Source organism: Myxocyprinus asiaticus, chromosome 45 (genome assembly GCF_019703515.2).
Source record: "Myxocyprinus asiaticus isolate MX2 ecotype Aquarium Trade chromosome 45, UBuf_Myxa_2, whole genome shotgun sequence".
NCBI classification, from domain to species: Eukaryota; Metazoa; Chordata; class Actinopteri; order Cypriniformes; family Catostomidae; genus Myxocyprinus; species Myxocyprinus asiaticus.
Genome location: NC_059388.1, coordinates 13,637,951 through 13,659,249, shown reverse-complemented (window position 1 = coordinate 13,659,249; position 21,299 = coordinate 13,637,951). Strand labels below are relative to the sequence as shown.

The following is a 21,299-nucleotide window of genomic DNA, read 5'->3' as shown; positions in this document are numbered from 1 at the left end:
ACAAACAGCTATATTACACACTAAAGGAAAGGTAAAATCCCAAAAAGCATAATAGGGCCTCTTTAATGATTTCTCACTGGAGCAGTTTTAGAGCTTGTAATGGATATATCTTTCTTATTTTTGAACATATCTCTACTGTGTGTGATCCTCTCATAGTTTTTACTGGTTGCCAGTATGTCACAATGACCTTTGATATCGACAACAGGACAATTCATAACTGTTTCAAAACAAATAAATGTTAGCAATTCACAATTAATGTAATTTTAATGTAATTTTGGTAACCTTATAAAAAGGTTCCATTCATTAACATTAGGTAATGCATTAGGTATCATGAACAAACAATGAACAATATATTTTTACAGCCTTTATTAATTGTAATGTTAGTTACTAAAATTACAATTGTTCATTGTTAGTTCATGTTAGTTCATAGTGCATTAACTAATGTTAACTAATACAACTTTTGATTTTAAAAATGTAATAGTATATGTTGTAACTAACATAAAGTTCATTAGCTCATGTTAACTACAATCATGTTAAATAATGTTAACAAATGGAACCTTTTTGTAAAGTGTTTAAGTAATTTTACTGTGTGGGGCATAAACATATAACTGCAGCATATAATTTGCAAAAGTGTGGCAAAGGGCACTTTAAAAAAAAAAAAATTGTATCATATCGGCCAATCTTAATATTTAAAAATCAGAGATCGGTATCGGCCTCAAATTTCCTGATCGGTGCACCACTATGGAAAACATTGGTAAATTATGAAATATGAAACTAGAAAACTAGCTGTTTGGAGGGGAAAGGAGATAGCTAATGCTAGGAAAGAAAAAGAGGAAATTATAATGCAAAACAAAATCAATATTTATGAAAAGCAAACTCTATGTGATAGGAATAAAAATCTATTAATACAATTACAATTGGAGTAAGATCATATTTATGAACATAAAGCAAAAGGGGCATTTATAAGATCAAGAAGAAAATGGCTAGAGGAGAGGGGACATTTTTCAAAATATGTATTTAATCTAGAGAAGAGAAATGCTGAGAATTCCTCTTTAAAGAAACTTAATATTAACAACTCTCTCACAACAGATCCCAAACATGTCTCTTACTTCATTACAAACTTTTATGGAAAATTATATTCTAAAAACTGTAGTATAAAATTAGGTTCTTTGTTTCTAGATTCACTTAAGGAATATGCAACAATTATTGATGTGGAATCTAAAAATATATGTGATCAAGACATAACATTGGAAGAAATATATAGATGTATTGAAAGATTAAAAAACAACAAATCATCCGGCAATGACGGGTTAACTTGTGTATTTGATAAAAGATTCCAAGAGGATGTTTCAGTATTTCTTCTCTATGTATTTCAAGAAATATCAGAACATGAAAAACTGCTTCCAACCATGTCACAGCATTTAATTACACTAATTACAAAGCCAGGAAAGGACTTACTTAATATAGACAATTGGAGACCTATAAATTGAATTAATAATGATACCAAATTACTTTCATTAATATTTGCAGAAAGATTTAAATTAATATTAGATATAATTATAGACAATTGTCTATCAGGTTTTATACATGGAAGATATATAGGTAATCATATTCGATTGATCTTATTTATTACACTACAACTTTCTAATTAATGATAATAGCTATAGATTACTATAAAGCATTTTATACTATAGACCATACATTTCTACTTAAAATGTTGAGTTTATTTGGCTTTTGCAATACATTTATTTGTGCAATTCAAACACCAATAATTGTAATAGCTCTATTAAATGACCCTCTGGGACCACTCCTAGATTTAATATAAGCAGAGGGGTCAAAAAAGGTGATCCAATATCTCTCCATATTAAAGTAAATCAATTTCAAGGCATTCAGATATTTGATCATGCAATTAAATGTTCCCAGTTGGCTGATGATACAGCTATATTTCTTAAAAATGAAAAAGAATTAAAATTGGCCCTTGAATGTCTCCATGATTTTTCTTTAGTGTCTGGATTAAACATAAATATTAACAAATGCAAATTATTTGTTCTCAGTGACAGACCTGATCATTTGTCAGAACTCTATTGTATACCATCAAAAGACTACTTTGTTCTGGCGGCCATACGTATCATCACTTAATTTAGATGGGCATACGCAAAATCCTAAGAAAGATAGGTGGACATACGGTGTATGCCTGTGTCTACTCTAGACCACACTACTGTCCAGAAGCTTTTTCACTAATTTTCTCTCATTACCTGTACAAGGCACTGATTCCTCTTGCTTGAACGAGCATTGTGACGGCACAAGCACTTGTCTGCTTGTGTCTTTCAGCATGCATGTTAAGATGAGTGGAAGAAGAAATAGTTCCCATCAAGTATTTGCTAATATAGCATAAACCTTTTTATTTTACTTTGAAGCTTTTGATTATTGTTCATGATAACCAAATAATAATATCCCTAGTTAAAAAAAAAAAAAAAAAATTTAGAATCTATGTTTTTGTGTGAGGATCGATATTTTTGATACAACATCAGTATTGGAAGTATCGATACTTTAGGATCGATCCTCCCATCCCTAGCACCAGTCTCGCGTTCCAGTGAGGAGCATCGAGAGTACTTAAAGAGAGGAGACAGCGGCGGACGGGAGAGAGAGATGCGCGGAGCTGGTTTGTGTGTGTCTGAGTCAAGGTGTGTGCTGAAAAGCACGCCCATTGTATGTGGAATGTGTTTTAGTTGGTGTGCTGAAAAGCACGGTTATGTTTATGTTGATGTACACTGAAAATTGCTACAATCAAAGTTCGCCGGAGTGTTCACCTGGTCCCCGCTTCCTCCTTCCATAGAAATGCAGAGGGCCTGCCATAATGACAAAGAGAATAATTTAGCATTTTCACATTTTTCTAGAATTTAATTAACAGTGCATATTAATATTTCATTTGAAATCCTTCCTTGCCAGCAACCGAGCAGGAACATTATTGGAGTTTAAGGGAATCTCAAAAATCCTAACACTTATCAAACAATATAAATCACAGGTGTACAGAATGTGCACTGCTCTGACTTCAGAATATGTTAAAAGACTGACAATTCGCATCTAGCTCTTTCTAACCATTCCACACCTTACAGCCAGCAGAATAGTGTGAACACCTCTGTGTGTAAGTATGGGTTGTATTTGCATGCTCTAGTAACTAGCTATGATACCCAAAATAAAAGAATGCTGTGAAATGTTCAGTAGGGTGCTGTGACCCACCTGCAACCCAAATTTTGTTCACTATTTTCAGCACAGTGCCATCACCATGATTAACACAGCTCTCATTCCTGATGTGCTGGTGTGGGAGGGGCTAGGAGTCAGACAAAGTCACTGTGACATTGTTAATGACCAGAGATTCCCTCCTACTACAGTCTGTTGTATTATTAGAAACTGTTGAGACAGAGCCAACCTTCATAGCTGTGCTCTCATGCACTCCAAAACGGACAAAAAAAAAAACCAAAAAAAAAACACGGTTTGTGTCTTAAAAGTAGTCCATATGACATATGTACTATGTTCTATGTCTTCTGAAGCTATATGATAGCTTTATGTGAGGAGCAGTCCAACATGTAAGCCAATGTTCACTGATAATCTTCCCTTCAGCCATAGTTATACAGCCACTTTCATTGTATGAAAAAGAGTAGCTTGGATATTTTGCCTAACATCTCATTTTGTGTTTCTGGCAGAAGAAAAATAATATGGGGTCAGAACATTTAAATGGTAATAAAATCTGCTAATTTGTCGGACTATGTGGCTTTGCCAACAAATATGCCAGCCTAGAGTGTTCTATGGAAATACTGAGAGAAGGAATGAATGAAATGATAAAAATATATTTTCCGTGTAGAAAGGAACTTTAACATTTTGTCTGTCACAAATCTCTTTTTCAGTCTGTTTCTTCCCCTCTGACTAAACTTCCCTCAGGTGCTGATATTGAAATTTCTGATTAAAACTGATTTGTGTCAGAATGCATTGCAAAATCTGAGGCAGAAATCCAAATACGCTCTTTGTGCATCCATTGAGAGCATGAAAAGAATGTGTGTTTGTGTGTGTGTGTGTGTCCATCAAGAAGAGAGTGTAAGGTTTCTTTACACATTAGTAATCTCCTCTGGCATTCCTGGCTGTCTCCACAAATATATTTCTCCTCCTTTCTGTCCTTCTTTTTCTCCTTCCTTCACTCATGGTCGGTACATCTGTCTGTCTCTCCAGCACAAGTCTGAGAAAACAACTCAGTCTCATGAAAATTCGTACATATTTTACAAGTTGGCTATTTCGTATGATTTCGTACGAGTTCGTTCGTATAAATTTGTAAAATTTCATCACGTGCAAATGCCTGGATGTCTAATGTGGAAGTAAATGTGAGTTTCACGCACGAGGCATTAAGGACATGCCTATTAATATTATGCCCTTACCCAAACCCCTTATCTAAACCTAACCGATAAGCAGAGTGTGTAAACATGATAGGAAGCTGTAAGCAAGTAATTGTCATGTATTAGATGGAAACAATGTCCAGCGACGTCATTGGCTGTAGTGAAAGTCATACGAATTAATGACATTTAGAATAGTCATATGAATCCTTACGATTTCGCCGTGAGAGTGTGCAGGAGAAAAAGACGTCTAAGATACAAATCATGTGTTTTTAGTACAATGCACCAGAATGCCTCAAGTTCACAATGTTAACATATACACAGCTTGCCCCCAACTCAGCCCTAACTTCAATTCTTATCTAACACTAACTGAACTTAACCCTAACCCTAAACAGTAACCACGGCAACTCACACAGAGACATAAGCTGGGCTTTCATCCAAATGTTTCACATTTAAGCGCATTTCTAAAAATTCAACTAAATAAAGCATGAATCATTGTACATTTCCAATCACTACATCATGCACATATCTTGAGGGAGCCCGTCTTTGTCATGATGGAGCAGCTGAATGACCTCCTTGCTCCGGGGAAAGTTGTATTTGCGTTATTGGAGCAATTGTATAGTTTTATTAAAAGCAGCTAGGAAATGCAGCAGAATGTGTGTAATATCTCATATTATGAGGCAAAAATGGCTGCTATGCCCATACGCTGCCAGCCTCAGTATATCTGTGAGAGCCCACACTCAAAACTGTTCTGGGGGATTGTGAGGACCCATTTTAACAAGCTGTGGGTTAAACACTTCTGAATGTCAAGGGCTATTGTGGCGGAACAACCCGCACCTCCCTCTCCTCATCATCGCCCCACCTCTTAGGAACATCCTTCAGCCAGGCTCACAACAGGAGTGGGCTGGAGAGCGAGAAGAGGTACATAGTTAATAAGCCTCGTTTCGACAGTGGTGGATGAAGCACACCTGATGTGAATAATGCTTCATCACCCCTTTTTTTAAAACGCAGAGCGCACCTATTCTCAGGGAGCCAGCTTCAAATCTCCATGTGTGCACACGCTGGCATCCACGCACGCCAAAGGCCAGAGTGGGGAGGGTTCAGCCGAATTAGATGCATCACCGGACCTGCTCCTTGGACCCCCGGCAGGAGTTAGATGTGTCGCCGGGGGAGAACAGCGCGCATCGTGGCCGACAGGTTAGAGGCCGGGTCACTTCCCCTCATACCTGTTGCAGGCCTGGGAGGACAGGCCGCTGATGACGATGCCCCCCCACGCGCCATGGATCCAGGAGGGGAGCACATGCGGCCGTCTGACCCCACTCAAGCCTGGGCCACTCCATGGACACACCCCCACCTTCACTGAGTAACAGTTTCACCGCGAGGATGCCAGATTCCCCCTTTATTTTGAACACCATTCCCCCTGGACACTTTATTTTCCCCATTTTTGGACATTTTATGTTTATTATTATTTCTAATAAATGCCTCTCCGAGGCTTGACGCCACACCCACTGTGTCTGTCTCTTGCTCACCACACTATGTTCAAAGAATTCTGAACTTTCATTGGGCCAGTTACATTAAGCTATCGCACACCCATAACACATACACAAATGGTCAAAACACATTGTTTTGCAAATAAACTGTTTCCATTATCTCAATGGACATTTTGACTTCAAAATTCAAGACTTATGCAAAATTCATGACAAACTATTCTGATCCTCCTATTTTTAACTCTTTCCTCTCCAACCACTTCATCCCTCTTATTGCTACATTTACACAGACACATCTCCTTTACTCTGTGTGAGTACTCCACAGCTTGTCCTGCTCCAGTTATATAAATAGCAAAATTGGCCTTGTAAGGAAAATGTCCAATAAACATTAATTTCTCCACCTCTGCAGCGAAGCCCAGGCAAAGTGACTGAGCATTGGTTAATGCTAGAAGAGTACTGACTGAACTCTGGATGAATGTTGGCTGAATGCTGGCTAAGCACTACCTGAACACTGGCTGAGTACAGGCTGAGCTCTGTCTAAACACTTGCTGAATGCTAGATGAACCTTAGCTGAGCACTGACTGAACTACGGCTGAGCATTAGCTGAACACTGGATGAGCACTAACTGAACACTGGTTGAATGCTGGCTTAAAAGTAGCGGAAAATTGGCTGAAAACTGGCTAAACGCTGGCTGAGCACTGGCTAATCGCTGGCTGAGCACTGACTGAATGCTGTCTGAATGCTGGCTGAACACCAGCTGAATATTTTCTAAACATTAGCTGAACACTAGCTGAGCACTAACTGAACACTGGCTGAATGCTGGCTTAACAGTAGCTGAACATTAGCTGAAAACTGGCTAAACACTGGCTGAGTACTGACTGAATGCTGACTGAATGCTGGCTGAACACTGGAGAAATGCTAGCTGAATTCTTGCTGAGCTCTGGCTGAATGCTAGCTGAGGTCTGGCTAAATGCTGGCTATGCTCTGACTGAATGCTGGTTGAGCGCTGACTGAAAGCTAGCTAAACTCTGGCTGCACACTGGCTGAACACTAGTTTAACATCGGCTAAGCACTGTCTAAACACTAGCTGAATGCTAGATGAACGTTAGCTGAGCACTGACTGAACACCGGCTGAGCATTAGTTAAACATTAGCTGAACACTGGCTGAGCACTAGTTAAACATTAGCTGAACACTGGCTGAGCACTAACTGAACACTGGCTGAACACTGGATGAGCACTGACTGAATACTGGCTGAATGCTAGCTAAGATTTGGCTAAATGCTGGATATGCTCTGGCTGAATGCTGGCTGCACACTGGCTGAACATTAGCTGAACATTAGTTTTCTGTTTATTTTTTTCTGAATTCCAAATTGTATTCAACTTCAGCATCAAAATGGTGTCTAACCAAATAAATGTATAACATTTTTAAAAAATGAAAATAAAACTATTGCTTTTCAACATACCATTGCATTTTTATTAAATGAAGTGCTTCTGTAAAATCTAGACAGCATAATCTAAAACACAACACTGGTCTTATTTTTTTGTCAAATAATGCACCACAAAGCATCCCATTATAAATGAAAACATTGATAAAAACTTTATTCAGTATAACAGCACTCTTGCTTGTGAGATATTTCTTAAACATTAGGCTGTTATTTAATTAACATTTTAGTAAATATTACATTTTATTATACAGTATTAAGATACTGTATTTCTGTTGGAAGTTGAATCAAGCTTTTATTTTGACATGAAGGCTTTTTTAGTTTTTAACAGTAGCTCAAAATGCTGTGATTTAATTATATAAAAATACTCTACAGGCATTACACACTTCACAGTGAATAACCACTCTGTTCTGTTATCTATTACAACACGCACAGTGCCGGTGGTGCTCTTTATGCGGTGATTTTAGTATATGAGCGGCTTTACACATTCACTGTAAAGAGCGCAGCACATGCAGATAGCATATTTATTTATTAAATCACATTATTTTGCATTTTAACACTGGCTAAATGCTGGCTGAGCAATGACTGAGAACTAGCTGAACACAAGCTGAACGCTGGCTTAACACAAGCTGAATACTGGCTCAACACTGGCTGAGCACGAACTGAACGCTGGCTGAACACTAGCTGAATGCTGGCTGAGCACTGACTGGACATTAGCCGAACACTAGCTGAAAGCTGGCTGAACACTTGTTGAATGCTGGCTTAGCACAGGCTAAGCACCAGCTGGACGCTGACTGAACACTGGCCAAGCACAGACTGAGTGCTGGCTGAACGTTGGCTGTACATTTCCATGTGATGTTTGAGGTGAAGCTCTTCTGCAGACATCCCACAGAGTCAAACACACTCTGTCAAACAATCCTGAATTCTGATAATACTCAAACAAGTAGTTAGTTTAATCCAGTAGTACAGGGGCCAAGGCCCTAAACAGCCATTTCAAGGGAAGAATTTAAATCAGCATGTCGAATAAAACAGATATGTGTGAGACAATATCACCCAACTTTACAGTGGTCTACATGGAATGAAACTGACTTGTGTTTGTATCTACACCTGTTTAATCATGACAACCATTTGTAAGAGCAAGAGACAAGAGAATAAACACTGATATTTCTAATGTACTACTAATGAGCTGCAGGGCATCAACACTTGTATATCTGCCTCTATTCAAAAGCCACAAGTTCTCACAAAAAGCCTGAGGATCCATTGATCTGTTATTATGAGTATAATGGATTCTCTCATCATCACACATGTGGAAAGGATTCTGGGATATGGGCCCGCAGAACAAGTTTCCATTAGTGCTCATAGAAACAGCACACTAACTGAAAATGCATTTGAAAAGTTGGGCTTTCTCCACCTGTGGAGTTCTGCACTACATGCATTATAATATTAGTGGTGGTAACAAAGTAGATGTGCTTCCAGTAGAGAAAGGGGTGGACATTCACCCAGCCAACCAGCTGTAAGCAATTTTGTAATTGTAAGCAAAGTTTCCGGCTAGCTTGTTGGGGGGAACAGGAATAAATTAAATTCTTCTAAAAACGTCCTACACGTGGCTTTGAGTAATGTTCTAAGATGGAACTAAGAGCTTAAATCCAAGAGCATTTAATATTTCTATTGGTTTGAAGTTTGTAAACCTTTTTTAAAGCATTACAACTGCAAGCATTACTACATTAATATTTATAGATTCAAGTTCCCTATCTGTCACTCACTCGACGTTGTGTCGATGTAGTGACACTAGGGGTCACTCTTGGGAGCCCGAGACACCTCTGGTCTTTGATAAAAGGCCAATGAAAATTGGCGAGTGGTATCTGCATGCCACTCCCCCGGACATATGGGTATAAAAGTTGCTGGTATGCAACCACTCATTCAGATTTTCTCTTCGGAGCCGAACAGTCATGCTCACTGAGCTGAATTCCCACGACTGTTCATTCACCTCTGCTGGATCTGACGGCGCATTTCAGTGGCTTCTCCCTCCTCTGCACTGGTGTACTGCAGAGAATGCCCCTGGGCGCTTCGGCAGAAATAAGAGTATATTTCTCTAAAAGAGTATATTTCTCTAAAAGAGCGGCACACACGGAATGTCTTTTTAAAGACGCGTCTTTTTAAAGATGCTTTTCCTTTGTGTGTTATTCCTGGTTGCGCTTGTTATCTCTCGCCTACTGACGGTCACGATCACTGTCTTTTGTGTCTGGGCACTGCTCACGCGGAGACAGCGTTCATGGATGGTCATGTACTCATTGCGAGGACATGTCCATGGCAACGATGCGGTCGCGGCTCGCCTTCGTAAGAAAGCAAGCCACTCCAGAGGCTCCCCGCCTCGGTCCTTTTACCCACGGGTATGAGGCCAGCGAGGCTAGCACTGGGGGCGATTTGGGGACCCCAATGGGACCGCCTCCACCGGGTATCCCCCCGCGGACCTCCCATTCCCCAGCACGCTCGTCTACCCCGATCGGGCTTCCGGATGAGTCCGCCGGCTCGTCTCACGGTGAGTTCGACCTCTTATTCGGAGCCCACGAAAGTGATGAGCTCTCAAGCGCAGCATGGAAGAGCGGGCTCATCCAGTCGGACACAGAAGCCTCAGCTGGGCTCCTCCCTTCGGGGACGATTGCCCAGTCATAGGTTGATGCGGAGATGACGACATGCTTTCCCGGGCAGCCGCGAGCGTCGGCTAGAGTGTAACTCTCCGCTCTTCCCTGAACCCTCGTGGCTCGATGATTGGTTCCTGGGCTCACGGCGCCACGCAAAGCCACGCCCAGCCCCCGTTCCTTTCTTCCCAGAAGTGCATAAAGAGCTGAAAAGGTCATGAGAGGCACTTTTTTACTGCCTGGTCCCAAACTTTTCAGCTTCCCCGCCCTCACTACCCTCGATGGTAGGGAGGCCAAGGGCTTTTCGGCAATCCCCCGGTGGATAAAGGCGCTTGCGGTGCACCTATGCCCGCAGAGCACTGCCACCTGGCGTGGGTGCCTGAAGCCCCTGTCCAAAGCCAGTAGGTTTACGTCATCTCTGACGGCCAAGGCCTACGGTGCCGCTGAACAAACCGCCTCCACCCTGCACGCCATGGCTCTCCTGCAAGTCCGCCAAGGTGCTAAAGGAACTGCACGGGATTGATGCAGGAACTGCGCTCGGCGACCGACCTCGCTCTCCAAGCGACGGAGGTCACGGCGCGGTCTCTCGGGCGGACGATGTCCACATTAGTGGTCCAGGAGTGCCACCTTTGGCTCAACCTGGTCGAGATGGGTGAGGCCTACAGGACACGGTTCCTTGCTGCCCCCATCTCCCAGGCTGGCCTATTCGGCGACACCGTCAAGGACTTTGCCCAGCAGTTCTCGACGGTGGAGCAGTAGATGGAGGCTATCCGGCATATCCTGCCCCGGCGCGGCTCAAGATCCTGCACCCTGTCTGCTCGTCGCCAAGGGCGTCCCCCTGCGGTGACTGCACCGGCTCCGCCGCAGCCCGCCCCTTCGGCCCAGCCCTGGCATGGAGCCCACCGCAGGAAGCAGATGCCACCCGTCTCGTGGCTGCCAAGAACCCGTGAAAGGCTTCAAAGTGCCCTTGAGACGGGTGACCCAGGGATGATGAAACCCGCTGCTCTGGAGCTGGTAAGCAGACCTCTCCATCCCCCGGTCGAAGGCCGGGAGGAGAATCTTTTTGTTACATTTGCATTTAATTGCGCTGCATGCCCAAGTAGCTGCAGTACTCAAGAGTTCAGCAAGAGTGGTTTCCTTGTTCCCTGGGTCACGTATCCAGTGTATACCGTCCACCACTCTATTTGGCAGGTTTGGCGCTCCAGCGGCGGTCTCCCGTCCCTGTGCACCCAGCTGTGGCACAAATCCACCCCCAATGTGACAGTCTCCACGGGTCACGAGGACAGGCCTCTTCCTCCCCCGTCCCAGGCTGTTCCAGGGGTGGTCACAAGGAGCCAAGTAAGTGCTTCGATGTCCGTAGACTCAGCACGGCCACGACATGAGCTCCGCCCTTCTTTGAGGCCCCACCTGCCAGTACGTCCGGCGATGTTGTCCCTTTGGTCCCCCTTGCGTAGAACTTGGATGCGTGGCTTGCGCTTTCCAATCTGTCGCAATGGCTGGTCCGGACCGTCCGACTCAGCTGCGCGATTCAGTTCGCCAGGTGTCCGCCCAGGTTCAGCGGTATTCACTTCATCTTGGTGAAGGACGAAAACGCTGCTACCTTGCGCGCAGAGATTGCTACCCTCCTACGGAAGGGCGCGATAGAACCTGTCCCTCAGGCCAAGATGAAGAAGGGGTTTTACAGCCCCTTATTCATCGTACCGAAAAAAGGCGGTGGGTTGCGGCCAATCTTGGACCTGCAAGTACTGAACCGGGCTTTACACAGACTCCTGTTCAAGATGCTGACGCAAAAACGCATTCTGGCGAGCGTCCGCATCAATATTGGTTCGTGGCGGTAGACCTGAAGGACGCGTACTTCCATGTCTCGATCCTTCCTCGACACAGACCCTTCCTGCGGTTTGCATTCGAGGGTCAGGCGTATCAGTATAAGGTCCTCCCTTTCGGCCTGTCCCTGTCTCCTCGCGTCTTCACGAAGGTCGCAGAGGCAGCCCTTGCTAAGGGAGGTGGGCATTCGCATTCTCAACTATCTCGATGACTGGCTAATCTGAGCTCACTCTCGGGATATGTTGTGCGAACACAGGGACTTGGTGCTCTCACACCTCAGCCGACTAGGGCTTCGGGTCAACTGGGAAAAGAGCAAGCTCCTCCCGGTTCAGAGCATCTCTTTTCTCGGTCTCTTTGACAGCGCGCCTCACTAACGAGATCGCCCAGTCGGTGTTGGCCTGTTTGAAGGCGTTCAAACAGAAAACAGCGAAACTCTTTCAGAGGCTCCTGGGCTATATGGCATCCTCAACAGTGGCCACCCCACTCGGGTTGATGCATATGAGACTGCTTCAGCACTGGCTTCAGACTCGAGTCCCGAGATGGCAATGGCGCCGCGGGACACGTCGCATGGTCATCACGCCAGTCTGTCACTGTCTTTTACGCCCTTGGACCGACCTCTCATTTCTACGGGCAGGTGTTCCCCTAGAACTGGTCTCCAGGCATGTCGTGGTCACAACGAACGCCTCCAAAACGGGCTGGGGCGCTGTTTGCAATGGGCACGCAGCCGCCGGCTTGTAGACGGGCCTGCGACTGCATTGGCACATCAACTGCCTTGAGTTGTTGGCAATTCTGCTCGCCCTGCGGAGGTTTCGGCCGTTGATCCAGGGCAAGCACGTGTTAGTTCAGACAGGCAACACGGCAACGGTAGCATATGTCAACCGCCAAGGCGGTCTGCGCTCTCGTTGTATGTCACAACTCGCCCACCATCTCCTCCTCTGGAGTCAGCAGCACTTCAAGTCGCTGCGAGCCACTCACATCCCGGGCAACCTCAACACTACAGCGGATGCGCTGTCATGACAGGTTAACCTCAGGGGAGAGTGGAGACTCCACCCTCAGGTGGTCCAGCTGATTTGGAGTCAATTCGGACAGGCACAGGTTGGAAGAGGTTGGAAGGGAGGCTGTCCTCTTCCACCTTGAAGGTGTACGTTGCCGCCATAGCAGCACACCACGACGCACGGCCATGAGCCCATTCTACCAGGGGTGTAGCGGCCTCCTGGGCCCTGGCCAGGGGTGCCTCTCTAACAGACATTTGCAGAGCAGCAGGCTGGGCAACACCCAACACATTTGCAAGGTTCTACAACCTCCGGGTTGAACCGGTTTCATCCCAGGTAGTGGCACGCAATACAAGCGGATAAGCCCGGGATAGTGGGCCGGGTGTATCGCTTGCACTTAGCGCCTTCCACATCCTTTTGAGCTGAAGACGTGCGCCATTAATTCCCAGTAGTGTTCACAAACTTTATTCCCTGGTTGACTTCCTCCAAGCCCTGTGGCAGTCGAGTTTTTGGAGAGACTCGCTGCCGGCCCAGTACACATGCTAACTAAGAGTCCTGTTCTGGGGTAGGTGCTCCGCATGTGGCGGTTCCCTGTAAGGCTAACCCCATGCGATATATATCTTCCGCTAATTCGTTTCCCTGTTGGCAAACTGTGTCTTCCTTGGGCAGAGCCCCTCTGCCCCAGCCTCCATGTTTGTAGTAACTCCTCCCCCGTTGGGTAGGATCTACCTTGAAGACTCTCCACATGGTCGGAAAGACCATGTGACGTATTTTTCCACTTAAATATCCCCCCATCTTTGGGCGAGATGTGGTCTCTGCGGAAAAGAGACCACGACTGGGTTAGCCTGTCTCTATCTTTTGGGTAGTCGACTTGTCCCCAAAGGGCCGTTCGACACTCATAACTATGTTGGAGGAGGTTACGTGTCGACCTGGTGAGCTGGCTACGAGGCACACAGTGGTCTGCCCACCACACACCGCCAGTTCACGTAACACAGTTCAGCCAGTTGTGGCATTTCATATAGTGATCCCTAGTGTCACTACATCGACACAACGTTGATGTAGTGACAGAGTGAGTGACAGATAGGGAACATCATGGTTACTTGTGTAACCTCCATTCCCTGATGGAGGGAGACATTGTGTCCCTCCTGCCACAACGCTGAACTACCCACTGAAATGGCCGGACCTTGTCTCAGCTCCTCAGCATAAAACCTGAATGAGTGGTTGCATACCAGCTCCTTTTATACCCATATGTCCGGGGGGGTGGCATGCAAATACCACTCGCCAATTTTCATTGGCCTTTTATCAAAGACCAGAGGTGTCTCGGGCTCCCAAGAGTGACCCCTAGTGTCACTACATCGACACAACGTCTCGTTCCCTCCATCAGGGAACGGAGGTTATGCAAGTAACCATGACGTTTTTTGCTACAAATTAAATGCTTTGAAACCCTTTGAAATTACAACTATGAGAGTCAAATTAACAGTAAAAAAATTAGAAGAATTAGCTTATAATATATGTGGGTATGGGTTAGTATTGTGGAAGGAACTTTATGTAAAAACAATAGAAGTCTATGGTATGTCCTCAAATGTTTTGTTTTTCTACATAAACGTGCTAATGGATGTCCTGGACAATTGTGCCACATTTTGCTGTTTTTTCAGTGTCTCACACTGAAGCTCCGCATTTTTCAGACAATGTGTAAAGTCAAAAAGAACTTCAACTTCAAAAAAAAAAAAAAAACACACACACACACAGCAGAAGAACATAATACACAGGCAAAACTTTTATTTCTTTAGAAGATCAAAAACTCTTGAGTCCAAAGTTAAACCCACACTAAAAAGGGTATGAGTTGGCTGATTTCCAAAGGGCAAATAACCCTTGCTCTGCACTCTGTGATGGGATGAATAAGGCTTGTAATGGGAAAGGCCCATCTATCGAACTGCTTAAGCATGAAATTTAATTACACCTGTAGTCAAAGTGGAACATGGCAAGGACACGGACACGAATGGTGTAGATGTGAGATTCTGAGCAGAGGAAAGGCGAACTGATCCAACAATGTTGGGTTGAAGCCCAGAGACATGAGACAGGCTCCAGGTCCAAAAAACATGACAGGGAGCCGGCAATCAAGCTTGATTGACACAATATTCATGTGGGCTTTGAATCAACATCTTGAACCAAAGTCCAAGATGTTATATAAAGAAAAGTCTGTGCATTAACATAAAGCACAGGGAAAAAAGACATCCATGGACAGATAGCCTATGTAAAACACATAGGATTTTCTTTTTGTCACAGTGTGAGGAAGACAGGACCCAAAAGCAGAGGGAAAGTTCAACGGGTTCAAATATTTACAACTCAAACAGTAAATTTTTTAAACTCAAAGCAAGTAAAGCCCAGACAAATCTCCCGAGACATGGGCAGAAGTCGAGTTAACCTCCTCCAAAGTACTGGGCTCCAACTGGTGAGAGCGAATGCAAGCAGACAGGTAACCGCACCTCAATAGACAGACAACCAGCGGATACACGAGCTTGCTCTAACTACACAAGAGAAAAATGTTAGACTTGACAGCAAACATTAACAGTCACACCACAATGATCCAACATCGGACATGACACATACAGGGTTTAAATAAGAGGAACAAACAAGGGGCAGATGTCGCTCGCAGCTGACGGTAGTAATGATAGGGGTAGCGTTCCCATGGAAACAATCATGGTTCCCATGGAAACACTGATTCAGCTTGCCAGTGACACCTGAACACATGAGGGCAAAACGTAAACACTCTTTGACAAAACAGACAAGGGATGATGATGCCACAGTCCTCCAAAGATGAAACACACAACCTGGCAAGGTGCCATGACCGTGACACCATCGGAGGATGCACGGCGGCAAATCACACACAGCAATAACCCACCGCCAGACCTGTGCGCCCACATAAAACACGAAAATGAAACACAAGACAGACAGGGGATGATGATGTCATGGTCCTCGTCAGACAAAACCCAACCTGTCCTGGTTGTTTGGGACCGGTGTGCGCTCACACAAAGGGGGAACACAAAACACAAAGGCAGGCCGATACTGCCACTGTCCCGTCAGGTAGAACCTCAACCTGACAAGGTGACCGGACCATGACACTTTAAAATATATCAATATTCTAAATGTGAAACATTAATGATCTGTTAAGCATTATATTAGGAATGTCAAAAGGACAGTCGATACCAGAATTAAAAATTTGTCCTTCTATAGTATCAATATGGTTTCAATTCGTTATCCATGTCCTGCCAGACAGGCAGCTGCTTTTGAACACTGGCAATGTTCAGAATGAAACACTAGCTAACTACTGACTTTGCAGGACACACTGTATTCTGATTACTATTTTGGAAAATAATGAGTGAGTAAGTAGGCACTGGTTACATGATTAATGTTTCAATCAGTAGTATGCTACATTCTTGTCACATGACCTCATCACACTGAATGTATAACTCAGTGAGTGGCATACAGTTATCATCTAAGAAATAAAAAAGGTTATTATTTTAATCCAATTTAGTGAGAAAAAAAAAAAGTTGTGTGAAACATAGTCATGAATGCATGTCATAAAATATCGAAGAAGCTTGGAACATCCTATCAGGCAACAACCAAGAAAAACTGTGTCCAGGTGTAAGTAGGAGAATTGGTGCTGTTTTGAAGGCAAAAGTGTTCACACCAAATATTGATTTAGCTCTTTTTCTGTTTACTGGACTTTGTATGACGTTAATTGATTAATGAAAACTATTTATGTCACTATTTTTTTAAGAAATCCTCACTTTGAAAGTTTTTCAATTTTGATATATATATATATTTTTTTTTTTTTGGCATCGATATGTTAGCCAACATTTAAATTAGAAGTCCAATTTGCATGCGTTCCAGTTACGCTTCTTTTTATTGTCTCATGTAATAGCGTTGGGAGACCACAAGGGGGTGATATAACATTTACTTAAGCAGGTCGCAAGGCACAGTTGTATTTTAGAGCTCCATGCACAGGATGCATACACACAAAAATTACAAAAGTTTTGAGTTATACTTGACTCAAAAACGATACTTGTAACAGAAAATACGTTGTGTAGGCTACATGTATATATACAAAATATACTGTATCATCCACTGATGGCTAGAGTAAATAATCTTTGTCATTTGATAATTATTTGTGTTGAATTTAATGGAAAACTCTGCAAGTTGCGCTCCGTGGCGCTGCAGAATTTCTTAGCAGCCTCCAGAGACGGAGAGCTTGAGCAGTGTATGGACCAGAGAAAATATTTTTTTCCGAATTTAGAATGTGCCATGTCCTCTATTGTGCAAGTGTAGCCCTATCTATCTGACAAATCCCAATATATATTGATAATCATCAGGAAATTCTTCAGACCATCGATCCCAAGCCTAGTGAAGCATAACTGGTATTGTTATCAACTACTGAAATTTTGGTTCCATGACAACCCACAAAATTACCTCATTCAAAGAAGGTAATGATGCTTGTTAATGTTAGTAATTACATTTATAAAGCATTACAGACACAAGTCTAGCGTTTTTAAATATTATACATTATATATTATATTATTTAAAGCTGCACTATGTAACTGTGCTCTCTAGTGACATCTGTGGTTGAAAGTTAAAAATGCAAGCAATTTGTAAAAGAACACATTACATGAGTCTAGTTTCAGCACTGCTCTTCTGGCGGATGAATCTCATGATTTGAGCTCATCTGGATATCACCTGTGTGTAATCATGACTGGGAGATATTCAGAGTCTGAGTCATAACGTGATATTTTCATGTTGATATTATGTTATACGATTAAACATTTAAAACTATTATATTACTTGCTTTGATGAAGATAAAAAACATATTTACATACAGTATTTAGAATGAATGAATTTTACACTTATATCACTTTTCTGGCACTACACTAACAGGGGACTCTCCTCAACCACCAGTTTATTTTAATATGATTATTCAAGTGTTTTATCTACTATTTATGTTTGTATTGTACTACACTTGTAAATTTAAGACATGAAACTCATGTTATGGCTGATACAAGATCAACAGAATACTTTTTTTTTATATTATATTGTACAGACTAAGTTTATCATGTAAGTGAACTGTAATACTACAATAGTATGTCTATGCAATGCACACAATAACACTGTAAACTAAAAACATAAAACAAGGATTCAATAATGATGGGGATAAAATATACTTTATTATACATGAAAATAATATGCTTACATATGCAATATAACAATTACAAGAAGTCAATTTAAGAAGTAATTTATATTAGTAAACATATCACAGTAACTTTCCCCAACAACATACTCTATATACATCACTTAAGGCACAAGTAATGTTCGATTCATAAAAGCATGAAAACCAATATAAGCTTCAGTAATCCTACCAGAAAATATATCTAAACATTATAGCAGGTAAACAACTTTGCCAAACGGATACCTGATATACATCCATGCAGACTGCAGTGATGCTTTCCTGAACTGTGTGACACAGCCAGAACATGAGACAGCCGGTACTTTTTTACTGTGTTTACGGAAATGACATAATGACATAAGGATGAACGACATAAGCCAGTGATTTCACGCAAAAACCGACCCGACAGCTCAAAATACAAGTAATTTTTATAGGCTTACTTTAGTGAATCGGGGTAAGGTAAGGACACTGTTTTGAACACTAATTGTTTATGTACTGTCAATAATGGCAATTTGTTCATTTTTAACCCAAAAAAATCTTACGTTGTGCAGCTTCAATGTTTTATATTTATATATTGTATTTTTTATATCGGGGGTCCATGTGTTTGCAAAGAGTCTGGATGAGGGGTGACTGCCTTGGTGTTCTTTAGAGGCTGAAAACCCTGCTTCAAGATGATGACAGGTCCCAAACCATTAGAAAAGGCAAAGATGACAATCCACAGAAGCTGCATGGCAAATATTCATGGATGCACTACCTGCTTTGTGCTTCTCTCAAGAAGATTTCAGGGCCGGAACGGGTGACATCAGACTCAGATCTGATGGACACTCTGATCTAGAGGACATTAATCATTTGCTTCTCAGCACAGTAAGAGCAACAAGACACTAAGAAGGGGTGGGTTGATTGGAAAGGAGAGAGAGAAGTGTTATCATGGAACATCTGAAGCAGACAGGCTCTGGCATTAGGAGGTTAGGGCTTGGGCACAAAGATGGAGTCACACAGATTAGTGCCTGGGAGGAAGAGGGGCTCAGAACAGCAAAGAAAGGCAAAGGGGATGATGCAAAGAACAGAGAACAGTAATATAGAACAATGCACCGTGGCATTTGACAGAGTGACATCTGTAAAAATGAAACCCCCTAATAGACATTTTACTTGTTAGATCAGGAACAGCCTTTTTAAAAATGTAATAATGCATTTATAATGCAGACAGATCAGACACAGTCCTGAGGACATAAGACTGTGATTTACATCCAAAACAAACCAAAACAATCTCAAGCTAAGTGGAGTCTGATTTGTTGAATTTGACAGCTGATTGTTTATAAGCCTTCAGCTTTTCTTGGGTTGATTCTATCATAGGGAGCGCTTATGTCAGATTGAAGATGTGGTGAAACACACCAAGAACAAGAAGGCCAGCAAATGAAAGAATCTGTGAACAAGACTCAGATAAGGCAGATGAGAAATGTTAAGCCTACAGGTTGCCATTTTCAGCAACTGAGAGTCATCTTCACTTGAAACCAGTTGAATGTGTTTGTTATGGCAAGCTGTTGAAACATAAGGGAATAGCTTGCTTTGGATACAGAATACATACATAATTGTTCGAATCATTAGTGGTGATGTGTTTAAAACAGGGCACTAAATGTGCCAATACCCAGGTAAATGAAGCCACTGTGATTATGTGATAACTTGTAATACAAATACAACGTTTGGTATGTGTCAAATATAGAGTTTGAAATAATATGGACAGGTGACAGCCTATGCTCGTTTAAAAATAACTCACTGGACACCGGTGGCACGTCGGCTCTTTATGGCCACTTGTCTGCCACCAGCAGTTGGTGTTTTTATACAACCGAGAACGCAGTAATAACGAACTCGTATACGGCGCACGTCAAGGTCTCCGCTTGAATATGACGCGACGCAAATCGAGCGCAACCACTGGTGAAGGACTCGCATTGCGCTTTAGAGAAGAGTAAATAGGTCGGTCTTATTCAATACACACCTTTATACGTCAATGCATTAATAGTTCTCGTTGAGAAGATACTTATTCCAACTGCTGTGGTGATATTAATACGTAATTGTTTCACTGTCTTTGCGTTTCGGGATTAAAAAGCTATGGGGCGTTTACACAAGATGCGTTCTTGCGTTTAAACCCCGTTACATTGCAACAGAGTTGCGTCCGTCCGCGCTGTTTTTTGTTTTGTTGTTTGTGAAACAGGAGCGTTTTTAGACGCCGTGTCAAGTTAAAAAGAACTTCGGGGTTTTTAAACGCGTTTCGAGAAACCTGCGATCTGCTCTATTCGTGGCGCTGCTTCTAGCCTTTATAGCGTAAGGACGCATTCGGTGTGAATGCCCCCTAGCACTGAACGCAGGCGTCTCGAGACGCGTTTTTAAAAGTTTAACAACTTTTAACTCAATGCGACATCTTAGAAACGCGACACAATGTGTACAGTACATTGACTTACAAATAAAAATGAGCGCAGACGAGTGCAAAAACGTGTCCTGTGTGAACGCCCCCCCAGACTGCTTTCAGACGCAACTTGTGGCTGAAAAAGAGTCTGTCTATCTACATCACCGGGCTGTCTTTAAATAATATGAACACTTAAAACAGACAATTTGCAACGTCTGCAAATATTATAACAATAATTGTAAGTTTGCTAACTACTTACAGTTTAGAGTCCGGAAACTGTATAGTGGTTCCACAGCTGAAGACAGAAGACAGAAGTAGAAGAAGAGCGGTGGACAGTCTGAGCCCATCCATTATTCTGAATGACATCCAACACGCTATATTTCACCCACCAAAATCCACTAATACTCTGAAGTGACCCTCCTAAAGAAGCCAGCCAGCAGCCATCAGCGCCAATCCACAAACAGATGCTTTTGGTCCCTCTCAGCCACTTCAACGTTAACTTTATTTTCACAGCTGAATTGTGCAGAGATGTGGAGACCGTCAGTGGAAATCCGGTGTGGGGCGTTTCTCTCCGGTTCTGTTTCAGACCGTGCGCTCAGTAGCATATCAGTTTCCAAACGCCCCCACCCCATCTGCGCGCGATCATCATCACGCAAGTCTCTCCATACAAGGTGCTCGAGCCTCCCGCCTTCAGCCGTACAATGATATACACTCTGGGAGGCATGAATGAGCGCATGTCTTTGAGCGGCGCGTTTTCGTTTCTGCGCCCATATTAACAGATTGCACCTTTCACACTGCAAACGTCGCGAGGTCCCAGACGCTGCATTGAGCCTATTTTTGCCGCGCGGCTCACGTTGATAAAAAAAAATGTAATAATAAAAAATTATTTGGCTCTGGAGATTATAGAAAAGACA

The 21,299-nt window shown here is 42.9% G+C and overlaps 1 protein-coding gene across 2 annotated transcripts in view; it reads right to left on the bottom strand.

The window, feature by feature from the left end:
• Nucleotides 1-20,946, bottom strand: part of LOC127434833 (voltage-dependent calcium channel subunit alpha-2/delta-1-like) — a 150,088-nt gene extending 129,142 nt beyond the window's left edge. For both annotated transcript variants that reach the window (XM_051687842.1, XM_051687843.1), the window contains exon 1: nt 20,645-20,946. In XM_051687842.1, the coding sequence (XP_051543802.1) occupies nt 20,645-20,751 (107 nt within the window). In that variant the 5' untranslated portion in view covers nt 20,752-20,946. The remainder of the gene's footprint in view (nt 1-20,644) is intronic.
• Nucleotides 20,947-21,299: the final 353 nt, after the last annotated feature.